Source organism: Penicillium subrubescens (genome assembly GCF_028828155.1).
Source record: "Penicillium subrubescens strain IBT 31985 chromosome Unknown utg000005l_segment0_segment0, whole genome shotgun sequence".
NCBI classification, from domain to species: domain Eukaryota; kingdom Fungi; phylum Ascomycota; class Eurotiomycetes; order Eurotiales; family Aspergillaceae; genus Penicillium; species Penicillium subrubescens.
Window position 1 is genome coordinate 3488517 of NW_026643155.1, and position 24141 is coordinate 3512657.

At 49.2% G+C, this 24141-nt stretch overlaps 4 protein-coding genes across 4 annotated transcripts; 1 reads left to right on the forward strand and 3 right to left on the reverse strand.

Annotated features, from left to right (window-relative positions):
• Positions 1–14412: 14412 nt before the first annotated feature.
• Positions 14413–16232, reverse strand: N7473_007771 (thioredoxin-like protein 1). The gene is made up of 3 exons (XM_057153711.1): positions 16039–16232; positions 15763–15910; positions 14413–15666 (listed from the first exon to the last, which is right to left on the reverse strand). Exons 1-3 carry the CDS (start codon positions 16193–16195, stop codon positions 14889–14891), a joined length of 1083 nt encoding a protein of 360 aa, XP_057008049.1. The 5' UTR covers positions 16196–16232; the 3' UTR covers positions 14413–14888.
• An 826-nt stretch (positions 16233–17058) lies between these two features.
• N7473_007772 (diphthamide biosynthesis protein 4) lies at positions 17059–17643 on the reverse strand (the record flags this gene model as incomplete). The annotated part of the gene is made up of 1 exon (XM_057153712.1): positions 17059–17643. One exon carries the CDS (start codon positions 17641–17643, stop codon positions 17059–17061), a length of 585 nt encoding a protein of 194 aa, XP_057008050.1.
• A 1707-nt stretch (positions 17644–19350) lies between these two features.
• On the forward strand, positions 19351–22125 carry N7473_007773 (fungal specific transcription factor domain-containing protein; the record flags this gene model as incomplete). Its single annotated transcript, XM_057153713.1, has 10 exons — positions 19351–19379; positions 19468–19556; positions 19711–19744; positions 19810–20105; positions 20172–20675; positions 20739–20928; positions 20983–21120; positions 21175–21650; positions 21704–21907; positions 21962–22125. The coding sequence occupies 10 exons, from the start codon at positions 19351–19353 to the stop codon at positions 22123–22125; spliced, it is 2124 nt and encodes a 707-aa protein (XP_057008051.1).
• A 159-nt stretch (positions 22126–22284) lies between these two features.
• On the reverse strand, positions 22285–24090 carry N7473_007774 (FAD-binding oxidoreductase; the record flags this gene model as incomplete). Its single annotated transcript, XM_057153714.1, has 4 exons — positions 22285–23225; positions 23307–23353; positions 23404–23757; positions 23828–24090. 4 exons carry the CDS (start codon positions 24088–24090, stop codon positions 22285–22287), a joined length of 1605 nt encoding a protein of 534 aa, XP_057008052.1.
• Between the last annotated feature and the right edge of the window lie 51 nt (positions 24091–24141).

A 24141-nucleotide genomic window follows, 5' to 3' on the forward strand; every position in this document is an offset into this window, starting at 1 on the left:
TGTTTAGTTTTCAGCTCGAGTATGTCGTCAGATTCTCTTTCTTCTTCCACTAACCATTTGCCATAGTATCTACCAATCTCTCCATTCCATTCCCATAACCAAAATTTTGGGAAGCTGGCCGTGTGGCCACGAGGTGCATGGCGATTGGGTCAAAGCGATGGTGACAGCGGCAATCATTTGCACCTCTTATCAGCGCAGAGCGCATTGCGCACCCGCGGGCAAATGGGCATCAAGCGAGTGGGGAGAAGTCCACCACGCCCGAGGACATCAAATCAGCATCCTTCAACCTCACAACCTGCCCCACGCCCATCCCGTCTCGTCATTTCTCTGCCAGGGCATCGACTGTCCATCGCCCTCAGCGCAAGAGAGATCGACATGCAATGATCTGACGGTCTGCTCCATTATTCTCTGGGCCCATCCTCTTCCTCGGAGGTCCCCATTAGTTTCCCCCGGGAATGGATCCTGGGATAGCGTCCCAAGAAATCTCCAAGACTTTCTCCAAAATTGATGTGCACTCTGACTCGGGACTTTTAGAAGTCCGGATGAAAGCATGTGGGAAAACTTATGTAAACTACATCACCTCTTCTAAGCGCAGGGCCTATCCGTTCCCTAATCAGGTAGTAAGTCGCTCAGAACTTTCCTCCGCCGATCAGAAGGCTATCAACGGTGGTGGCGACCACCGTGCTACCCAGCTTGTTCTCGATCGTGAAACGGTCGGGCATTGGTCGACATCGTGCTTAGTTGCTTTTTAATGCTTACAGTGCTGACTGAACTGACGCCAGTCACCGTTCTCGCTGGGCAATCTCTGGGCATGATTGTGCCCCGGTCCGTTTCGTTTCATATGATCCTGGCCAAAAGTCCAACATGAGTGAAGTACTCCGTACTGTGTAGTAGGATGGAGTACAGTAGTACCAGAAGAAAAAATTTTAATGGTCACCCATGAGCATTAGGAATTGCATTATTTACAGCAAGTACATGCCGAGTATTGTATTTACTCTGTAGCTAAATTTCTAATTACTTTGTCTTTATCGCGCAGTTCTCTTTATCTACCGATCACGATGATGAAAAATAAAAAAAAATTCTCTTCCATTCTCGCCCCCGTTATGATTCAATTGATGTCGCCACATACAAATCTATCGTAAGCCTTGTCTCTACTACAGTATACCAAGTGTGGGGAAAAGAAGATCCAAGAACGAACACGCAAATGCGTCCGAACGCCCGCGCGACACGTCAAAAGACATGATACATCGCGACAGGGCTCTCGGCCCAGCCAAAGACTGTCGGTGGCTTGTGATATTCCGTCAATCCAGTTGCGCGGCCTACTGCAGGAACACGCTGTGGAGGCCACAGCCGCGAAGAACCACCGGAGTGAAGACAGGCGCGGTGATTGGGTATGTGCCATGCCAATTGGGAATTGGGAAGCAAGGCTCGACTACAAACTACTGCAGTTCTGTATGTACTGTCTGCTTTCTCTTTGTTCAGTCATGGATCACCTATCGAATCAGAGGGCAGCAAGCTTCCCGGAGACAGGGTTCCGAGATGCCCTAACTCTGCTGATTGGAGTGTGATGGAGTGTTCCCGCTTATGCAGTCTCCATGACATCGCGCCTGAAGGGTAACCGAACCACCCTATCGTAACGAAGACTAGGACAATTTTACATTCAGCCTTGAATTTGAGCATCGAGGCGGGGAGGGTCGGGATTATCTGTGCATCGCTGTAAGTAGATATCACATAGACTTTTTTCAATGTTGGCGACGGCCTTGTGATACATCTGATTGGTCCCAGTTGTGTCAGCCATGTCGCGAAGTGATGTGCTCCGATTTGCATGGGCAGATGTGATGGCAGTGGGTGCCGCTGTTTCGTCTTACTCGGTAGATCCGGGGGAAAGGGCGTCAATACCGGCAGTGGTGGTGTGAAGGTCTGGACGTATGGGCTGTATACAATTTCTAGACATCTGTTTCTCTTGTTCTACATATTTTGTAGAATTAGATCTCCTACAAGTTGTAACTGTGCATTTGTAAGATTCAAACGAAGTACTTTGTGCAAGTGTAGAAATACATAATTTGTTCCACTCCTAGCCTGGAACTGCTTTTTATGCCTGTGATTCATCCGGCGACCGTATCTGCAGACTCTCATGAAAAACTCGACACATCCAACTTGGCTATCTCTCCAATACATTGGTATCTTGTTGCCTACACATACAGGAAACTTTCTATTATCTATGGCTTATTGCCTGCTTTCTCATATTAACGGCTGGATAAGTTAACCATTGCTTTTACTCAGCCGCCTGCCGCCACGCAAGTCGCAAGCAAGGTGTGGTTGGAAGATGATTGTGACGCAAAGGTCGTGGCACACCGCCGGTATCAGACAATCCTTCCGTCGCATCTCCGCTGACTGCCCAATAGCCTTGTCTGACACTCCAGCCTATCTGGTATCTACGGTATGGTGTTCCCACCGATAACAAGAAAAACAAAATATGAAGTATAACAAAGAAAAGCATATAGAACCTACAGAATCTACAGTACTATCGACTCGCTACCAAAGTTCAGTGTTTCTGTTTTCTTCGGCCAGACCATTCATTCTCTCTTCCCTGCTCCTATTATTCCTGCAGGCCCCGAGTCCAGAACAGTTCAAGACCTCAAGTATCGAGTCGCGGGATTTCCATCACGGCCCATGCTTTCCTTTGGGGGATCCCATCCGGAGTGTGCATCACCTCGGTGCGATTGGCCGCTTCTAAAGATAGCGGCCTCCACTATTGGTCACCCCATGCCCTTCATGGGCAAAGCGTTAGCGCGGGCGGGAATCCTCCCTTTCTCCCGCCCACCAATCGTATTCTACGTCCTACCCACTGCCTGGGAAATGGGGAGAGTGTGTGAAATGGGGTGAAATGGATTTTTGCCTGATCATCGTAACTTGGCCTAGCCTCTCTTTAGTACGGAGTAGGTACGGAGTACACGGAGGATAGTACGAACACTTGTACCTTTGTAATACTGACTAAAAGCTTCGAATGGAGAACATTGATAGAGGCAGAAGTATTTCTGTAGATAGTTCTCCACTGCTTCTAGAAGGCCAAGAAAATCTAGTAGCGTCGTGTGCTCTTGTTCTAGGGAGTTCTTGTGCTACTGTTAGTGTTGGTGAGAGTCGAGAATGTCCCACATTTCCTCAAGGTAAGCGGGATAATGAGTCCCGTTTCGCGTTGATTGGATTCTCTGTCTCAAATCTTTCCCTCCCGGGGTTAGTATGGTCCCCGTCAAATCACCGTAACCGTCCTAACTTGCTGCAGTAATAAACTAACTTACCCAGTCGTTTGGTCCGAGATGGAGTGGAATCATGCATGGAAGGCTGTCACTTTCTCTTCGAGAACCACATCCCCCAAATTGCGTGGTCCCTCTTGGCTATGACTGCACGGAGTATGAAGTATCTACTGTAATTATTATTATCGCCTCTTGGGGAAACCTTGCTTCGGGGTGAGTGATCCGAAGTTTGAATCCAGCATGCAGCGTAAATCATGTGTCTGTCTTTGTTGATGCAGTAGATAGAAATACGAAGACGAGTCAACTTCCATGATGATCGGCCTCAAATTTGTGTCTTCCCAATTTTTCTGGCCAAAAGTTCCTTCCAATTACTTCCTGCATGTATATATTTTGGCTTTGCTACTATTTACTCTTGGACGAGGATCATTCTCTTCTCCTCATTGTTATTCGTGCCTGCTCCGTCGTGATTTGCAATAACTCCGTAATGCATTCGGATTGTCTGGCCGCCACTACCGTTGTCGCACAGACAAGCCATTTCCCTCGAGGTATCACGGACCACCCCAAGAAGCAAAAAAAGACGCAACACGCTACTGCATTCCAAAAATTTGAAATAGCACTATTGATCATATCTACACAAATTATCTGCAATAATGCTAAGGGTTATGATCAATTACAGATCACCCCAAGAGCCTACACTCACGAATAGCTTCACTGATCCTCCAATCTCTAGGCATGACCTCATAGATGGAAGGGACAGCGGTAAAGCTCTAGGGCTAACCGGGTGGCAAAGAGCTGTTCCACGGGGATAGCTAGAGAGGAGAATGGATGGAACCTTTCAAGCATTACCATGACCAAAATGGAATGGGAAAACAAAAAGGCGACAGCTCCAGCAAAGAGAAATTGCGCAAGTGGAGCCATGCAAAGCACAAACTGGAGAATAGCGCACCCGCCGCGCCGGCCGGGCAGCTCCTAGTCCGAATTAAGCGGGCGCGGAAGGTCCTCCAGTGCAGCTGAGCCATCAATGGGGGTCTTGGCCGAGTAGTAGTGTGGCTCTTTGATGGAGTCGTTCTTGGAGAGATTTTTTGGAGATGGTAGCTCCAATTTTGACTGTGCTGTACGGAGTAGTTGACTAGTTACTCTTACTTAGTATAGAAGACACTATGTCCATCGTCTTACGAATGGTCTAGCTCGTAGGTACCGTGCGGCCGTAAATACTACCTATCATGGGATAACTTGAAGGGAACAAGCCAAAAGCTGGTCCATGCTGGGACCCAGACGGGCTGTCAATAGTCCCAGAACCCGGAGCGCTGGGGGCGGCAGGCGATCGTGCGATTGGAAACGGCGCGTTTGAGAGGATTGGCAGGATTGGCAGGATGGGTGAGATGGGTATGGTGGAGGATGAGTACAATTCCCCGACGAATCACGAATGGGCAAGGCAATGGCAATGGAGAGAATGGAGGAAGTGATGGGCCTTTCGGTGTTTGGGATACGAATAACCGTTGGCGATCACCGCATGTCTGTATCCGAGAGGACCGGTGCGGTGGTTGACCTGTCGACCGCAATAACTTTGGAGTCGTACAAGGTACATACGGGTTACATATATAATTGAACTGAGAATGGAGTAGATAGATAGGTCGTATGCGTATGTACAGTTTGGATCGTATTCTTGACAGGCTCAAGGGTCCCATCATGAACGCTTCTTTCTGCACATCATTCGAGGCCGTTATTGCGCCCTCGAGGAGTTCCGCAATGGCATCGGACAGCCTCGATGCAAGGGTCCAACAGATCATCTGGCAGTTACCAAATAAATCTCCTATGCATCGCCGAAAAGCTTGCCTAACTACAGGCTACCCACCAGTGAGACTCGTCGGCTCGACTGGTCCAAAAGGTCCGACTGTCTCGACCTTTTCCAAACCTACGAAGAAAAAGAAACGCGCAAATCATCACAAGCCAAACAACCAAAAAGAAAAGAAAATCAAAAGATAGTCGCTCGTGCACCCATCCAAAGAAACGAATGAAGATAAACAGAGGCGAAAACAAAACAACGAGTGTCTTGATACGCGCAGAGTTCCCACTTTCATAAACTGTCATAGAGACATGGACATCTCATACTCCGCCTTTCGCTCACGCGCGGCCGCCGAACCATTTCAACGGCTCGTAGGTCGCATCCGCCGCAGGGCATTGAAATGGAGCTCAACTTCGGGTTCTATGGCGCCATCGAGGCCGCACATACAGTGTGTACTCCGAAGAGTGCGGCAGTCACCGACGCCAATGGGGCTCTGTGGAGTCAATTCCCCCCAGGAAGATAACGTCGAGAATTAGACAAGGGTAGTGGCCAATGGCCCATAGATCATGCAACAATGCATCTCGATTCGCGGATTCTCCAGACGTGACTCGATAAGAGGCAAATAACCTATGCTCACTACAGCAAGTCTTGAACCCTTTCGGGATAGTGGTCCACAACTACTGGACTGGCCATGCTATGTCCCGTTTACACTCTCTGGTCAAATTACAAGACAGGCGCGACTCCGACGGTGCGGGCTATCTTCGTCCGGATTAGAATTATCATCGGCAAACAGCGCTCAAACATGCAAATGTTTTACCTTTTGAGAGGGTCCATCTGGCGCAAATAGAAAAGTTATGGGGAGATGAGGATACGAATGACAAAGTTTTAGTACCGAGCCCTAATTACTTTAAGTCCTTAACTAACTCTACTCCGTATGGTTTTATGGGTAGGTAAGTTTAAGAGGCACTCACACTAGCAAAGCTTTCTCCACGTTTTCAACAAAGAGCCTTTCGCACATCAGAACCTTAGTTGTGGTAGCTATGCCGAGAGGAGAAGCCAATGCCGAAGATATTCATAGCGGGATCTTTGAGTTTTTTGACAGGGCCGTGAGAGGTGATCCTCCGTTGATGGTTCTGCGAGTCCGGGCAAATTGTGCCCGTCTAGGCCAAGCCGGCGACTAGGACGAAGGGAAGTGTGGGGGTAACAAGATAGAGAGAGAGAGAGAGAGCCTCGAGTCTACTGCGGAAAGTGTCAGTAGAAGGCAGTTGCCCTCCGTCGCAAGTGGCAAGCACGACTCGAGCAAGTCTTGGAAGTCAATCCAGCCACCTCGGCTTGAGTTGTTTAACTATGAGCCACTGCCAATAATTTCCTTCCATACGACTTCGTAGTGTAGTACTAACCACCAGCTAGACCAGGAGTCTATTTCGTGAGTGTGGAGTATTTAATGTTTCTGGTTAGCACCCGGTGTTAGCGGTCATTTTTTTTTAAAAAAGCTAGAGAAAACAAAAATGTTTAATTATTTCGGTCGGGCCTTTCCGCACGACGTTGGCCGACAAGCTTGAAATCTGAAACACGTCGAGTTCACCGTATCATCGCTAGCGTCTTGGACGGAACACGCGTTTTCGAGGCTGCAGTGGACACTAGTGCAAGCCGGGGTCTTGGCTAGGCCCCACGATCCGGTCGCAAAAATCGAGACCCTCTTTCCCAAGACACTGGGCCTGGCTGTTGTAGCGGTGTGCAGTAGTTGATGGGAGTGCGTGCAAGAGGCGATATGATAGGAATAAGATGGAATCATAGTTCTAGGCTTTGGCGTTTCGTGGTTAACTTGCTTTTTTCTTGCCGACCACAGGTTGTCATTTGTTTAAGGTGATATATTGCATATATTTTGTTTTGCCTGGAGTAGATAAACCAATAATTGGAGATGAGTTAGGGCCCGGCCCTGCGGTGAAACAAGGCAACTAGCGACTCTCATCCTACAGATGCATGCCCGTCCTAATTGGGTAATCAGTTGTGGTGGAACAACTTCCCATCAATGTTATCTTATGTACGTTTCTCACCTTTTGAGATTCTGAGACTCTCCTTCAGCTTACGACGATGCTCTGACAGTGTCTCGCCTCGCGGGTGTTCCACCGTTTCTTTTTCTGTCCCTGGGACCACACATACACACACACAGTTGCCACATCTATACCACAGATATTAATCAATGTATACTCCGTCCTATGCTACCCTGGACGATAATATCGCGCGATCGTTGCTTAACAACGGCTTAGCAGACGAGACCAATTGGCCAACTTGCCACTGGCTACGCCACGCTGGAAGTCAAAGCCCCAGACCAAACTACCGCATTTAGCCCGCTCTAATTTGTGGTGGCAATCCTTTGCCTATCTCCTGATAGCGTACGATGAAAATACGCACTTTCACCCGCCCCAAGGTCCCCCGATTTGCACGTGTGCATCCTATCGATTCCGAACATTCCTGTACTGTGGTTAGACTTGCGGCGCCAAAACTGGTCCAAGCGAGCAGGAAAGTGCGGGGAGAGAGACTCGGCTAACCTGTTGCATCCATGGGACGGTCTGTAACGATGACCATTCACGTTCATCTGCTTCATTCCCAGCCCCCCGTTGTATCGGCTGGGTTTAATTCATTTGCCCGAATGGGGATATATGTCGTCACTCGGACCTCTCCTTGGTGGACAGAAGGTAGTACTGAGGTGGACTCAAACCACAGTTTGGTACAGATAGACGCTGAGCTTCCGTCCAGGCCAATCCAGTGTGTCCAGGGAATATCCACTGCTCGGAAAATGATAACGAGCTTCTAATCTCAACTTTGGGTGGAAAGTGGACATTGGACATTTTGAGTTTGAGTTTTTTTTTTCTTGTCCCGCGGCCAGTTCCGAAGTTCCAACTACAGTATGGAGTAGATACTACTTCCTGTAGTAGAGTGTCAACTTCACTTCCTGATTCATGATAATTACTAACGACCAATATTACTTTGCTAGAGGACATTACTATTGACTAGGATACTCGCTCCTAGCCTGTTCCTCTTCACAATGATAGGCCGTAGGTACGGGAGACGACCCTCGGTACCCGCAGCATTTCTCCGGACTCCAGAAGATTAGCATCGATCGCCCAAACTCTGCTGGACCTGGCGACCCTGATGGACTCGTGCAACTGGCTAATTCTCCCGACGCTAGACCCAACCAGGCATCCAGTCCCTAGTGACCCGGCAGTTCTCCCATGGCTAACTAATACCTGGTGTGCCTGGGGGGATTGGTCTAGCTGCTTAGCATGGTTCCTCTTTTCCCCCCATCTCATTCTTCCCCTGCGCCATCGCATGTAACTTTCCATTCGGTACGTCGACGTGGGACACAACAACGTGGGACACAACGTGGACAACGTGCTTGAACTTACACTTGGACCTCTCGCCCGTTACAGCCCGTCACTGCTCGAAGATGCCACTGGCTGTGGTCAAATTGTAGCGAACCTAGAAAGACGTGAATATGGGGCCAATGTTGGTTTCTGGCAGGATCTGCTGCCTATCTTGACAGTACCAAGTCCGGTCCACGTGAAATTGGAATTGAGCTATGCAACATTGGGGAATCGTGATGGGGACCAACTACCCGACTGGATCTTCCTTGGCCTCTGGTCCAGTGACGCTATGAAAGTCAATGGAACTATGGAACTTTCTCGATGCTAGACTATTCTACTCTAACTTCGTGGCAAGGTTGGCCTAACAACATTGTTCTCCGCAAAAACAAACCACGCAATTCTTCAGGTACGAGAACAAAGTTTGACCTGAACGAATAATTGCCAATTCGCCACTCCGTGTGTTATTGCGATAGACTGAGGACATCGCGCGAAGTTTGCACTACTGCAACCCCAATGTACCTTAACTACCTACCGTATTTTGCCTCACCTGTGAAGGCGAAAGCTTCGCCATACTCTTTAGGAATAGTTGTCTCCCCACCCGTTCCACTCGTTCCAATAGTCGCTGGATCGCCGGTGAACGACAAACCAACCAAATAGTAATCGCGATAGTCCAGGGCTCCCGATGGCAGATTGCAGTCTCGTACTCGGCATCGATCAATTCCCAAGGGCCTCAAAAATGCGGAGAAAAGGCTCTGCAGGCCTCAGCTCGTGGCGACCCAAAAAGAGTTCAAAGTTGAAAGTAGACTCCGAGCCACACCCCCATCCTTCCGAAGGGCATTATCCTGCATTAGGGCCTGGCTCCGACTCTCCGCGATCGTAAATGCATGACCATCAACATAGTTCAGCCAACAAACAAGTATGTTGGTTTCCCAAAATTTCGCGATGGGGTAGGCGTGTGGCTCACATCTGGATTCTGGAGGGTGTTTAGTATTTACTGTACGGTGCGGAGAACATCCTACCAAATACTACGGATGTACTATACATATTATTGGCAACAATTATTGATAACAAGGATACCAATTCATCCCAAACCCGCGCCAACACGGGCCGGGAACCCGCTCTCACGAACCATCCACCGCACTGCTGGGAACCGAATCCGTGGATTCGCCCTCACAAACTCTCAGGAACCGGAACAGTCTCCATTTCTCCATCCAACCCATCCAATCAAACGGAGACTGTCCGTCCCGTCCCATACGTGAACCATGAATCCTTGTCTGTTCCTGCGTGAGACCATCGGCAACGAGGGACCCAGCGACGCTCGTCTCACTTTCTGTTCCTCCGCTCCTCCACAGCTGAGACTCTGAGACGGACCTCCGTCTGCTACGCCTGCCGCGATCTCTGGGACCAACTGGATCCCCCCCTCCTTGGCACGAATCTCTCCAGCCAAAATGATACGATTCCCGCACAACTCAACCGAAACCCTATCTAGCCCAGGCCGCACTCTGGCTCCTCTGGGTCGTGATGTTCTGCCGTCTCCCCCAATGATCTGCCCATGTCGCAATCTGCTGTAGCGATCGAGCATCAAGTGCTCCGCAGGCCCTGTTTCATGTGAACCTGAGGCGGAGAATCCCCGAGTCCACCCTCGATGGAGAGAGCCAAGACGAAGACCATTGCGACCCAAGTATTACTATCGCCATATAATAAGGCACTACTTTGTAGTCGATCTCTGTTTCTCTTCGAGAGCAGATCTTTACTTGATCGCCGTTCTCCGAATTCAAACTCCATTATTTTGTGAATCTCCCGCTGTAGTGGGAATTGCAGCCTATACCGTGCACACTACACTGCCCATATCGCGTTCGAATATATTCAATTCACAGTCTCTGGGTCTGGGTTGTATGGAGAAAAGCATCCACTCGGACAGAACAAGAAAAAATACTACCCAACACTCTGTACGGAGGTCCATCCAAAAAGTATTGCGCAGCGCACGTACCACCATTAAATTACATTAACGTACTACATAGTATAATTTACCGGCCTTCCTTATATTCGTTCCCCCCTTCTAATTCAATGATCTTCTTGATATGCGTGGGTATACGCTCAATCCAAGCCTGAATCTTTTCCTGCGGTAGCTCTTGCCAGGTTTTATTCCATATAGCAATAGCTTCCTGTCTAGACTTAGGCGCTCCCTTTCTAGTAGTCTTTCGTTTCATCCAAGGCCACGCAGGCTCAATAGCATTGAGATCAGGCGAATTTGGGCACCACACTAATCGCTGCACCTGAGCTGCATCAAATACTCGCTGTTGAATATAATGATTATGCGCTGGAGCTTTATCTTCCTGTACGATCGTTTTTGGCCGCGTTGTAGCGCATTCCTTAGCAAAAGGAATAAGCTTTGGTAGAAGAATCATCTTTTGATAGCGATACCAATCAATTCCACCCTTAGATCCTCGTGAAAGCTTTCCATTCTGCTTATTGAATCTCCAGGTAGGCTTTTTACCAGCAGGCTGTCGACGAAGATTGATACGCCGTACGCCAGTCTCTAGCTCCCACTGTTCGCGTAGAATTGGTTCGATCTCTTGATTAAGAGCTTCAATCTCTTGCTCTGCTTCACGTTTTTGTATAGCAGTTTCAGGGCACCAACAGTGACAAGGGCCTTTTTTATCGTAGGTAAAACAGCCCCAAAACATAAACTCAGAAGAGCCTTTCCAACGCTCACGAATACACGAGCGTAGAAATGCTTCATCCTTAGAACGCCAAACACGATAACCACCACGGCGATGTAGAAGAATAACCGAGGTTTCATCAGAGAAGATCACATTCTTCCAATCGTCAAGAGTCCAGTGCTCGTGAGCTAAGCACCAAGCTAATCGTTCAGCGCGCATCTTCTTCGTCAGTCCAGGCTTCCTCGTCGGTTTCGTCTTGCGTAAACCGGCCTTCCTGAGGATAGTCCAGACAGTAGAGGATGAAATTTCGATCCCTTCCTGGCTAAGTTCTCCAGCAAGATCAGCGCATGTTTTCTCTCGACCAAATCGATCAAGGCGCACCTTCGACAGAATAGTGTTAACCGTCTGAGGATCTTGCTTAGTTGGCCGACCAGAGCGAGCACCGTCTTGAACGTATTCGTCGGTGATCTTTGTATGGATTGGGTCAAAACCGCGCTCTATCGCGCGCGCGTAGATACGATTAACAGTAGCAATTGATAGATCTACTATCTTCGCGATCTCAGCAGACGTTTTCGTCGTATACGCCCTTAATGCGACGACAGTCACACGATCAGCAAGGGTTGATTGTTTTGGCATAATGGTAGATGTAGGCAGCAGTAGTAGTAGATAGGTAGTAGACAGAAGATGAAGGCTATTCTATTCAGGGGGATTGTGTGTATTCGCTTGGTATAACGCTAGTGGTAATATAATGGTGGTACGTGCGCTGCGCAATACTTTTTGGATGGACCTCCGTACAATACAGTAAGTACACCCGGAAACAAAAAGCTCGGAGCACGCAACGCAACACAGTCGTGCACTTATCTCAGCCGTGCCGTGGGTAGCCCTTGTTCCCGCGATCGAGATCGACGGCCCGTCTCCATCTCTAATCAGATAGTGCTGGCCAGGCACGGCACAGCCAAGGAAGTGGCCCTATCATAAAGGCACGGGTTGCATCGCTAAACCATTCGGAATGCCAGATTCCTCTCTCCGAGTCTCCATGCCTAGCTGGTCGGGCGAACTAAGGATCCCCACAAAGATCATAGGCCCTCGCCTGTGGTCCAGAAAATGTACGTAATGATAAGGAAAATTATGGTTGCTTTTTTTTCAGCGATGTTGCAAGCGAAGATCGTGCAGCCACTGTTCTCCGCGGATCTGATCCGCTATTTTGGTTTGGAGATTGGGTCGAAATCGCAATCTCAACCTGGAACGATGAGCCGATAGGGAATGAAAAGCATGTCATTCTGGATATCTCCGAATGAAGCCGTGAAGCTTTTCTTTTGCAGAAGCAAGTGCAGGCTACAGTATTAATTTTGGTGATCTGGCTTGCTATCTGGGTCACCTGAATTTGCCCTGCGCCAAAAGCCTATGTATGGAAGACCCTGTGTTTTCGATCGCGGCTCGCGAGTCAGCTCCTGACCAATTCCTCGAGCACGTTGTGCTAACCACGACTAACGTGAAATGAACCAGAAGGCCACGGAGATTCTTCTGGAAGGTAAAAGCCACACTGGGCGCATTTGCTAAGGGTCTAGTGAATTGCTTCTTCCATTCTAACTTCAATGCACATTTCTTCAGGTCATTGCGTCCCGTCCTGCCAGATAACTGACATTTCTACACGTGCAGCACCCAGTGGATACAGAGATAACCAGCGTGCGCCCATTGCGGCTGCGTACTGGCTACCATATCCGTATCGAGCTCGGCCATGAGCGGGTCTACAAAAAAATTGAGCAGCAAAAAGAGAACATCAGCTATCTGCAAGGGGAAAAAAAAAGCAAAACTCCATAACTACACTATTTAGCATTTCTCTTTGCTAACGCGAACAATCTTCTCAATGTCGACACCTCCATTTCTCGACAGCGCCAACCGCGCTACTACTAATTAACCCATATCGCGCGGCCAGCGGGTGAATCTCGAGAATCTAGGAGCCGACGACAGTTTTTTTACGTCATAGGGCAGCCGAGCAAATACTGTTTCGGATGCGAGATGCAACTGCTTCATTCCTGTTCCCACTGAATGGATCGGACGACAAGCGCTCTCTCCGCCGAACCTCCAGTGGAGCAAGAATTCAAATGTCCATTGTCTACGAAGGGAAAGTCGAAAACAAGGAAAAATCTCTCCTCGCAAGCTCGCACCACCGAACCAGCAGCTCCAGGCCTCCAGACCCACGAGGCTCTTACTGTATAAGGTGAATGGCACGATCGAGCGGGCCGTTCGGCAGGGTCGGTGGTCTTGGGGACCCGTACGGGATGCTAGGCTGCTATAGAGGAGGACTCCGTCGACTCCATAGGGAGTACAAAATCGTCGCATCCAAGCGATGCCGGCCGCATCAAGCCGGTGTGCTCGTTTATTTCTCGGCCAAAGGGAGTGTTACTTCGGAATCTGTGCCGAAATTCTCTCTGGGTCCTTTGAATATTTCGGTTTCCGGCCCGCGAGTGCAGAAGAATCTATCACGGGTCTGGTAATATGCTGACCCAGAGAATCCGAGATGTTCATCAATGGATTCAGTTGTATGATTGCGTCAGATGAGCCTGTTGCATGGTACGCTACGAAGCTCTGTCTGTACTCCAGCGCGGGCTCAAGTTGCTTCAACATGAAGGACCTTGCAAATGCCAAATATGGAGCTTGAGCCGATCCCAAGCTTGCAATGGCCATGGTTGTGTGGTTGCACGTGGGTTGAGGATTGCTCCATCCACAGGCCATTCACGACACGCAATGATCAGATCAACGATTGCGGTGTGTCCAGTTTATCTACGCTGAATGCTATTTAGCAGATGCGGCATGGAATATGCGCACATGGCTGTACTGACAGGGGCCTGAGCTTTAGAAGAAAACTCTGATATCTGATTCGACCCAGCTGGACAGCTTGTAGCTCCGATTGACCAACTTTGCCAGCACTGTTGCCAGCACGATGCTCTTAACACGACAGCAAGGAAAATAATATGAAATGGCCTCAGTGGATGGTTTATTGTAAGATCACGCTCCCAGTGGGAGTCAGTCTCTTCCTATCATATATTCCATTATCCTCATCATCAGCCAAAAATAATATATGAGAAAGGAAAAAAAAGAAGAGAAGAGGCTTGTTCCTTGCAGAAAAAAATTGTTCCACCTCAACTTGCTTACCTAATACGCGAGGTTCCTGCATCAATACCTCAGGCACTAAATTAAGGCAGTCAGGCTACCGCGCTAGCCAACAACCGAGACTTCCCGGAACAAGTTATTTTCCGGCCAGCATCCACCGACGGCCATAAATTCTTCGCTCGCAAGACAACTTTCCTCTTTCCTTTTCTTTTCTTCTTCGTGCGGCGGCGCAGCTTCAAATTTAATACCTACCCGTGTTGCTTGGACAGTCCACGGCCTTTGTCAAAGAGGCCTTCAGTGATGTTACCAGGTGTCGGTTGCGCCACAGACGAACGGAATTGCACACCGGTTCTTACTTTATAGGTCTTTCTGATTTTTCAAGGATGAGACCTTTTGGTTTGGGATCGGACATTTCATTTTTATATGCCCTCAAATGTGGTGGGCCATATAGAAATCTTCAGATAGTTTCAGTCAAAATTATAAATATGAAAAGAGATTTCTCAGAGCTTCCGATCTTGTTCATTGTAGCTTTTTCTTGACGGTCGTAACGTGTGGCTTTGCGGCTCGAGGAACATTCACGTCCCCTTCGCCTTGGTATATCTGGTCTTGTCGTTCATTGATCGCTCTCCTAAAAGGTCTACCATGCCAAAGTGTCTCAAAAAATAAAATGTAATCTTCCTGTCCAACCAGTGTCTATCACTTTTTACTCGCCAGGCTCGTCGCCAATCTTCTCCAGCTTGCCCATGGCCCGCTTCTCGCCGGCATCACCAATGAGGCGAATGCGATCCACGCGCAGCTTCTCGCTCTCGCCTTCGCCGTCCACGAAGAAAATAACCAGCGAGGTCACGTTCTGGAACTTGACGAACCGCAAGTCAACCGTCGCAGTCCCCGTCTTCGCATCCCACTGCTCTGGCTTGATCTCAATCGTCTGCTCCGGGTTCGTGTCCTCAGCCTGCTCGAATCCAAGAACATGTGAAGTGTTGGTGTACAGTTTGATGGTGCGCGGTCGCATGGGCAGCTCGTCGTCATCAACGTCGCTCTCGCCGGCAGCAGGAGGGAAGGATGTCACATGGAGGGAGTGAATCTTAAGCTTCGACTGGAAGGGCAGGTACAGCATCAACTGCTCGTCCGTGTCGCTCTCGACCCAGTCGGCACCACTGCTGCTGCCCTCGGACTTGCCCTTGCCCTTGCCAGCCAGAGCTGAGGGCTTGGAGGTGTCGAACAACACGCGCGGCTCCCCAAACTGGTTGTCCCGGTTGAGCAGGTCCAATCCCTTGGTATCAACCTGGTCCGTCACGTCGGTGTATCGCGCGGCCACCTCGGCCCCCAGCCAGGTCGCACCGCTTCCCTCGCCGGATCCGCCATCGGAATTGGTTGCTTCCGATGCAAGTCTCCGAATCACTTCGCTCAGTTTCTGGGGGTCGGCACCGGCGACGGTCTTGATGCTGCGGCCATGCTCGAAGACGATGAAGGTAGGGTATCTGTAGCGCATCGGGGAACAGTCAGCAAGTCTCATTCGTAGTGCATGTCTCGTATTTCACATAGGTAGTCTAGGGCAGCTGTATCATTCCACGTACGCTCGGACACTGTATGCCTGCGCAAGCTCTGTCTGTTGATCACCGTTGACCTTGGTAAATGTGATGTGGTTCGGGCGGGACAGCTGCGACGCCAGCTTCTCGTAGACGGGGGCAATAGCTTTGCAGGGACCACACCAGTCGGCATAGACTATATTCCAGACAGCGGGTCTCAGTCAGTGTTTTCTTTCTCTGGATTCTCTGCGCGGTGGTGATTCCAACAAGGAAGCGGGGTGCTGGGAGAATCGCGAACTCGGCCACGGGAGTATCACCACTTACAGTCGGCCACGACAAAGCGTGAGGAGCTCAGAAGTGCGCTGAACTGATTGGTTGAGGATATGTTGATGACGGACATGGTGAAGGTTGGGTGTGTAGGAAAGAAGAGATGGCGGGGAGTCGGAGGAGGTTGTTTTGCCCGTTTTCCCAAATATGTCATCCCCGCCCCTCCATCAACAGGGCGCTTGAGACAATATCACCAATCCCATGAACTATGCTCTTGGCATATGCTACGGATGAATTTTCTGATGCAAAATTCTAGAGCACTCACTCGATATCCAGTATAACTCAAGAAATTTGACTCGTGTATCTTTCGTTATTGATTTTATGCGGGATATATATCCGCTAAATGAGCCTAGACGGGAAATGCACATGAAACTACCACTGAACCCCGTACTATATCTACCTACTACGCTCCGAACATACGTCCACCACCTACCTGGTAGAGACGCTAGCCTAACGACCCGACGAGAGTCACTAAAATGATCGGATATGTTTAGTGGAGTAAGAAGATAACGTATATTGAGTGGATCAAAAGACCTCATGCTATGTATCTGTGCCTCACAACCTATGCTACCTATATCTAGTCTAATCGACCAGTAATTGATATACCAGACATTAAAAGACTCTGTCCACACCAATGCCCGTCCATGACCTGGTCGGAGAGATACATCGGGCTGTTCAGGCCTTGTCCTGGAATCCTGTTAGAATCCGATCGGCTCTGCGAGCGACCAGCACTGCGACATCATTTCCAGGAGCCGGAAAAGCCAGGAGCTGGCAGCATATCCGTGGTCGAGAGATATGTCCATGGCCATGACTGCTCGCTAAGCCACCGGCCCGACTGTTGGGATGGGAAGCGAGAGAGCCTGGAATTCTATCAGGCCCTTCCAATCTGGCTTCCTCATCCCTCATCGCGACGTGATGGGGATGGGCTCGAACTAACTCGTTCGATGCCAAAGGGAGTGGCGGCTCATACATCAAGATGTTTGACGTTTGAAAAACGGTGCAGGACAAGTATCTCTCTCAGCCATCGTCCTCAACAGCAAAGAGCACCTTCAGCCAAAGACTGCACCCACGGCATCCAACAACAATCTCGCCATGATCCACCTCCCTCTCCAGATCATCCTCCGTCACCAGAAACCCTCTCTCATCGCCACACCGACAGCCACGGTACCAGCAGGCCCCGGACTCGCCATCCTCCTCGCACGCAAGATCCTCCAGGTCCACAATCTCTAGCCCAGTATGAAACACGTCACCCGTCTTTTCTCGCTCCGCAACCTTCAGACGGTCCAGTCTCAGGGTACGGTCATATTCTGCGCGCAGCGAGGGGTCAAATAGCGTTTTGTATGCGGTCGTGATCTCGTCAATGGTATATGCCTGCGGGTTCACGGCTTTATCGTCCGACCGAGAGAAGACCCGATCGCGGGAAACTTGTCCGTTTATTCCGGCATCCTGTGCGATGGCACCTGCCTTGTCGGGGTGGTGCTTGAGAAGGGCCTTGTGGTATGCGAGTTTGATCTGCTGCTTCGACAGGGCGGCCGACGAGGTTTTGAAGGGGATACCGAGGATCTGGTAGTAGTCCACATGGGTGGGTGTCGTCCTCGTCATTATCAAGGGAATTCCTTGGGTACTCTCGTGTCTCGTCAGGTTCGAGTCGCGACTCGTCGTGCGTAGTGCAGGGCTGGCTACCAGTCGAGACGTTCTCCAGGTTTCGCGCACGTCGCAAAGCCGAGTGAAACGGGCGGACCACGTGCAGAAAGCAAAAATGATCGCTTGTGCTGCTAGTGTAAGGGAGAAGAGTCAAGGGCACGGTGGTGTTCTTTGCGCAACGTGCATGAAGAGAGCAAAATGGCGGGTCGACGAACGGCGGGGAACAAAAAAGATCGGCCCAAAAAGTTGCCGCTGGGATGAATTTGTACATAGCCAGCCATCTTTCCACGAGGACACTAGAAGTTGCGAATCAGATTTGAATGAATCTCAACATCGATCCAGGTAAAGACAACACGCATCATGTTGAAATTTATTTATTTTCTAGTTTTTTATGACAGCACCCGAAAGTTGTGGTGAATTTTGTACCTGTATCTACTCCTCTCCATAGCCCACTGCCTAAGTCTTACATTCCTCGGTAAAACTTCACATTATCTTCGACTTTGTGGGACCCTTTGATGAGGTTGGCATTGCCTAGTGATTCAGGCGATGCCATGAGCCTCACACCAAAGAAAGCTGGTCGGATTCAACCTTGTCAGATTCAATCGCCCAGAATTTCGCTACCTGACGTGCACCGAGATCTCTAGGCACCGGTGCGCTAACAAATGCTTCATTTGGGCGGTGGGCAGGCTGTTGCTATAGTGGGGATCCTATCTTGAAGGTATCGGTGTACTCTATAAGCCAAACTGCCTGCATATTCATGGTCTTTCCTCAACGTACCATTTGCCTAGCCTTCTACCTCGACCGCGACTAAACGACATGACCGATGCGGATCTTGTCTGTGACTTGAAGCCCATAGAAAGTCAAATAGGACAGTGGTCTCAAGAACAGGATGAACCGCAGATCAGCAGCGCAATCTCATCCATGATGGACACTCTACTAGAGGTCTTGCGCCGTCTGGAAGCAGAAGGCGCATGCGTGTGAAGATGCGCAGTCATACCGTGAAATTTGATCACGCAAAACGAGGCCACACGAAGAAAACGATGGTTTGAAATCAGATGCTAAGGAGAGCAGAGATGTGGCATATTCGACTACTGGATATGTGAAGGATTGCGAGAAATGGAATTAGATCTGATACGCGAATGCACTCGATCTTGTTCCTAGGAACATGATCTCACGACAAAAGGAATGCCGGCAGGAATTGTGTGACTGATCGGGCCTGGGTTACTGCGTTCGCGTGGACGATTAGTGGCAGGGGCCAAAAAAGGTGCTTCGAAGCCTCCTTGTACTGAACAGTGTGAATTGACCCAGAATCTGCGCGAAAAGACCTTTTCGTGCGTGTGGAGTTAGAGCAACTTGTGTTCTGCGGGGATATCGGGGAAAGGTAGGAAGCTGGGGATGTGGGGACTATGTATTGAAGGTTTTTTCGTCAGCCCGCTCGCAGTACACAAACAACATGATAGCCGAGTCTTACAGTCGGCTTTGGATCGAATAAACCTTGTCAAATGCAAAATATCCAATGTTCGTAAATGGTAAGAGCATAGCAAAACGGCCGGAATATGGAGGAGGCATAAAGCCGGTGTAGAGTGGCAATAGCTGATTCCGTTAATGCCACTATCCTTCCTGACCTCTTGTATCGATTGCTAGTCCCAATATCCACTTACGCCAATGACGATTGTAGCCGGAAAGTTCAAACGGTACCCTGGCAGCACTCTGAATTTCAAAATTTTTGGAATCTCCATCATCCCAAGAGTCTCGCTATGCCAGATGAACACAATGCTATAGATGCACCCATCAAAGCCAGCAGGCCTCTGGGCCGCAAGAGGAAGCGAGTTTCGGTGGCTTGTCGGCCATGTCGGTCACGGAAATCCCGGGTATGTGGAATCCAAGCAGTATATCTCTCTAAATTATTCGATGTGATATATGAGGACTTACTCTCGAGATAGTGCAATGGTGCAAATCCGTGCTCCACATGCGAGGAGATGGAAGTTGATTGCCAATATGATTTGCCTTGCACTGATCGTTCAGCTCCCGAGGCCAGGGAAGCTCCAGTTGATACTAGGTATTTCGAATTAACTTTTGCCTAACGTGAACAATCAGATTGGTTTATATTTGCTAACTCGTTAGAAATGACCGAGCTACCGCTCTAGAGCAGCGCCTCCAAGCCATTGAGCGCAGACTAGCATCGCTAGAAGACACTCAATCACCTTCCAGTAATCCCATATCAGAAACGCTTAAAGATGAACCACGCGGATTGAGGCCACAATCAAAGGCAAGATGCAGAGATTCCTGGAGTGGTGAGCAAGAGACGCCGCAAACTGCTCCTGTGCTCAGTATGTCGAGGGTTTCTGATCAATCCGATGGGGTCGATGGGATGGGCTCAGTTGCGCTTCGAGATGGTGCCGAGGAAGATGAATATTTCGGTATGTTCTTGCATATTCAAACGATCCGGGGGTTTGGAATTTTGAATATGGACTGATCGGCCACAGGCAACTCATCTAATGTGGCTTTCTTACGTTCAATCGTTCAAGCAACCGTCCAGTCAGCGGGACACGGGCCTAGAACATTACCAGAGCCGGGAAATACCAGCTCGGAAAGTGTTGGTAATAATGATTCAAATTCATTCCTCATGTGGCCGTTTCGCACGGATCAATCAGACAACTCCCGGAGTACCACGATTGACCCGTTCGCACTTCCTCCCAGGGATGCAGCAGAGGAGATGCTTCATTTATACTTTAACACCGTTAATCTGATGATCCCCTGTGTTCATGAGGATTCATTTCGACAAACATTATCCCGAATGAAAACCGAGGGACCTCAGGAAATCAGAAGATCATGGCTCGGTGTTTTGAACATGATCTTTGCCATCACCACGAATGTGATGACTCCGACTTCGCCTACACAGGATCGAGCACAACAGTCAAATACATTTTATGAGAGGGCCATGGAACTGGTGAGTCCCGGGATCCTGGGACGACCTTCAGTCGAAATGGGTATGTAGTGTGCATTGCGCTCTGAAAGCTTACATCATGCATTTGGCCAACTGATGAAAATAGTACAATTATTCCTCCTGATGGAGATTTACCTCGAAGGCACCCCTGCCTCTTCACTAGCCTGGACGTTTCACAGCCTCGCTGTCAAGGGGTCCTATCAATTAGGCCTTCATCTGTCGGGATCCTCACGACTTTCAGAGGTCGAACGGGAATACAGACGAAGATTGTGGTATTGGTGTATAACGAATGATCGGTAAGCTCTCCTCGAGAATTTGTGACTGCTTTCCAGAAATTGACACCATAATAGGTTATTGAGCGTCGGTTATGGCCGTCCTCCCTTAATTCCATTGTCCCACGTGAAAATAGAACCCTGCGCTCGTCTCGCTTTTAGTAACGTAGCCGATGAAGTCGTTGCTTCGGCCTCTACGTACTTTGACTCTATGATGTATGTGTACCATTCGATTGATTTCACAACATCAACTTGGCTGACATACTGTAGCTCCTTAACGCACATTATGGGTGACACGATTGATCGACTTTACGGGCAAAATCTGGGGTCTATTGCGCCGGCCTACACGAGCGAAACTCTCAGTCAGGTTTCTGACTTGCTATCGCAACTAGACCATTGGCAGGAACGGCTTCCACAGCATCTAAAAGCAATAAATCCCTCCGAGGACTTGCTGGAAAACGCATCAGCTAGTCTAGAAACTACACGACTGAGAGTACTACTCTCGCTTCGCTATTTCGGGGCTAGAATTCTTGCTCTACGAACAATTTTGATTCACTTCTTCCCTCCATCTGGTAGGAAGAGCTCCAATGAGCACCTATCCGAATGGCTACTCGACTCTAGCTTCCCACTCATTGCGGATCTTGTGCGAACATGTCTTCATATCTTCCAACTAAGCAGCGATCTTCTCGCAGCATCAACAAATAATCAGAACCTGCTTGGTGCATGGTGGTTTTCTTGTCACTATAGTATGTTCTCAAGACACACTTACCTGACTGGGATCCAAACTAACCATATCTAGTTTTCAATGCCTCTCTTGTCATATTGGGTGTTCTATTCATCAAGCAGAACCCTCTATACTCTACCAGGCTTCCTTACTCCGATGATCTGCGCCCGTCTCTCGATAATGCCATGTCAATTCTCCGAGGCCTGGATAGCGGCAACAGAACCATCATGCGGTGTCGAGACATCCTCGCGAAATTGATCGCTAACATCGATGCTAGAGGTCTGTTTGCATGGCAAATCTCAAGGAAGAACGTTAGCTAATAGGATGAAACAGCGCATGCCACCGATCTAGCCTCTCCTGCAAATTCAGGCTCGCCATCTAGTGAATGGGCATGGCAACTCATGGACGCAGACCTCTTTAATTCCGATGCTTCTTTGAACTTTGCCCCGGCCATTCCCAATGATTCGGCTTTTTTCTTCCTCCCAACTGACTTCTAACAAAGGTGTCAATACCATTAATGCTCAGTCAAACTGAATTACCATATCAATGATAGCCTACGAACACACTGTATGCTACAAATGATGTCTGATAATTTTGATCTGAATTGAACTATATGTGCACTCTCTTGTCAAAAATCACGACTCGACATACTTTGCCTACATCCGAGGCTTCGAATGCAAGCCCGACTTATTGGACGGCCAAATCCCAGACTTTCCGGGCGACAGAATCCCCTTGGGATCCAGGATATCCTTGAGCTTAGTAGTGAACCGTCTCAAAGCACCACCATTGAAATTAAAATGCGAAGCAACTTCATCCATATAATCAAGATGGGTCCGATACGCTGTATACCCCATCTCAGCCGCATCATGAATAACATGACGCATAAGCTGATCAACCCTCTCCGCTTCCTCAGCAGTGTAAATGATCAGTTCGATGCCAATCACATATCTGGGAAACACGTGGAAATCCGCAAAGAAATCAAACTTGGCATCGACCGTTCGTTGCTTGGCTTTGAGATACCACTCGTAGAGCTCCCGACCAGAAGGCGGGAAGAGAGGCGAGTAGTCGACATGACTACCTGGCCCCTGGCGACTGTTGAGAATGGCCAGTGGCGCAAGCGTAGGGATGCCGCTGTGGGGAATTTCTTCTTCCTTGATGAGAGCAGTGGTAATTGATTCTCCTGGTCTTCCGGAGAACTCTCGCCAGTTCATAGTAGCTCCGGGGAGGGCGTCGAATGCTCGACGGGTTGCTTGGAGTAATCCGGGAAGCATCTCAACTTGCGAGTACAGGGAGAAATATGCCCTCCAGAAACCCCACTTTTGCTCTACACGAATCTCTTCGAGGACATCGTAGGGTACGTAGCTGTTTGGTTTCATGCATTCTTGTAGCCTTGCCTGTACCCCAGCGACGCCTGATGTGAGCGCAATGCGAAAGATGTTGGCAATTGATGGAGAATTGAGAATGACGGAACGACGCATCAAGTCTGATAATATGCCCACAAGGGCCACAAGATCGGACTCTTGGGGTACTTCGACTTCGACGGTAGCGTAGGCTTCCGGAGCGGGAATCATCTGGATGCCTACTTTTGTGACGATTCCTTAAGAATAGTTAGATTGAGAACAGAATGCTGGACCAATCGATTTTCAATCCCAGCTCTTCTGGAGAAGGGGAACTTTACCTAGATTAGACTGGAAGAAGAGTCCATCTACGCTGGGACCAAAACCACTACGCCATTTAGCCAAAGCACAATCCAACATTAGGCTGAGGTAACATACCCTTTATAGAGTGCAAAAAGCTCGCTACCCTCCATGGCGCCCATGCCAGTCCGCAGCAATTCGCCATTTGGTAGAACGACTTCCATACCGCATTGTGCCTCAGCATGGTTCCCCAAAGGTGTGTAGCCGAACCCACGATCTGTGGTGTTTCCAAGGACGGAGCCCCAGCCAATGGCTGGTACAGAGGGCCAGAGGTTGAGACCCCGTCTTTGGATTTCCTCGTACAGATCGAAGAAAGATACACCTGGCTCCACGACAGCATAGCCGTATTCTTCATTTATTTCGACAATGGTGTTCATTCGATGGAGGTCCAGTACAACAGTTCCCTTGACGACTGGTGCGGAGCCTCCATAACTGGATAAGTGAGTTCGTACGTTCAGATAGAAGACGGGAAGCATCGACATCTTGCATTATCTTCACATACCCAAGATTTTTCCCACGAGAAACTGTCCACAATGCAATGTCAAACCGATTTGCCAGACGAACAATCTCACGAACTTCTTCGACATTCTTTGGACGCACGGCTCCACTGGGGTCACGGTTTGTGGCGGATGCAAAGGGGTCACCATAGGCTGTTGAGCCCGAAGGCCCTTCCAGTCCACCTGAAGAGGCGTGAAGAGATACATTGTCTTCCCCAATGACTTGGGAGACTCTATCAAAGAACTGCTGTAATTTTTGCGAATCCATACTGAAGCTCGGGATGATAAGTTAACAAAAGTCAACTCTGAACACCCGACT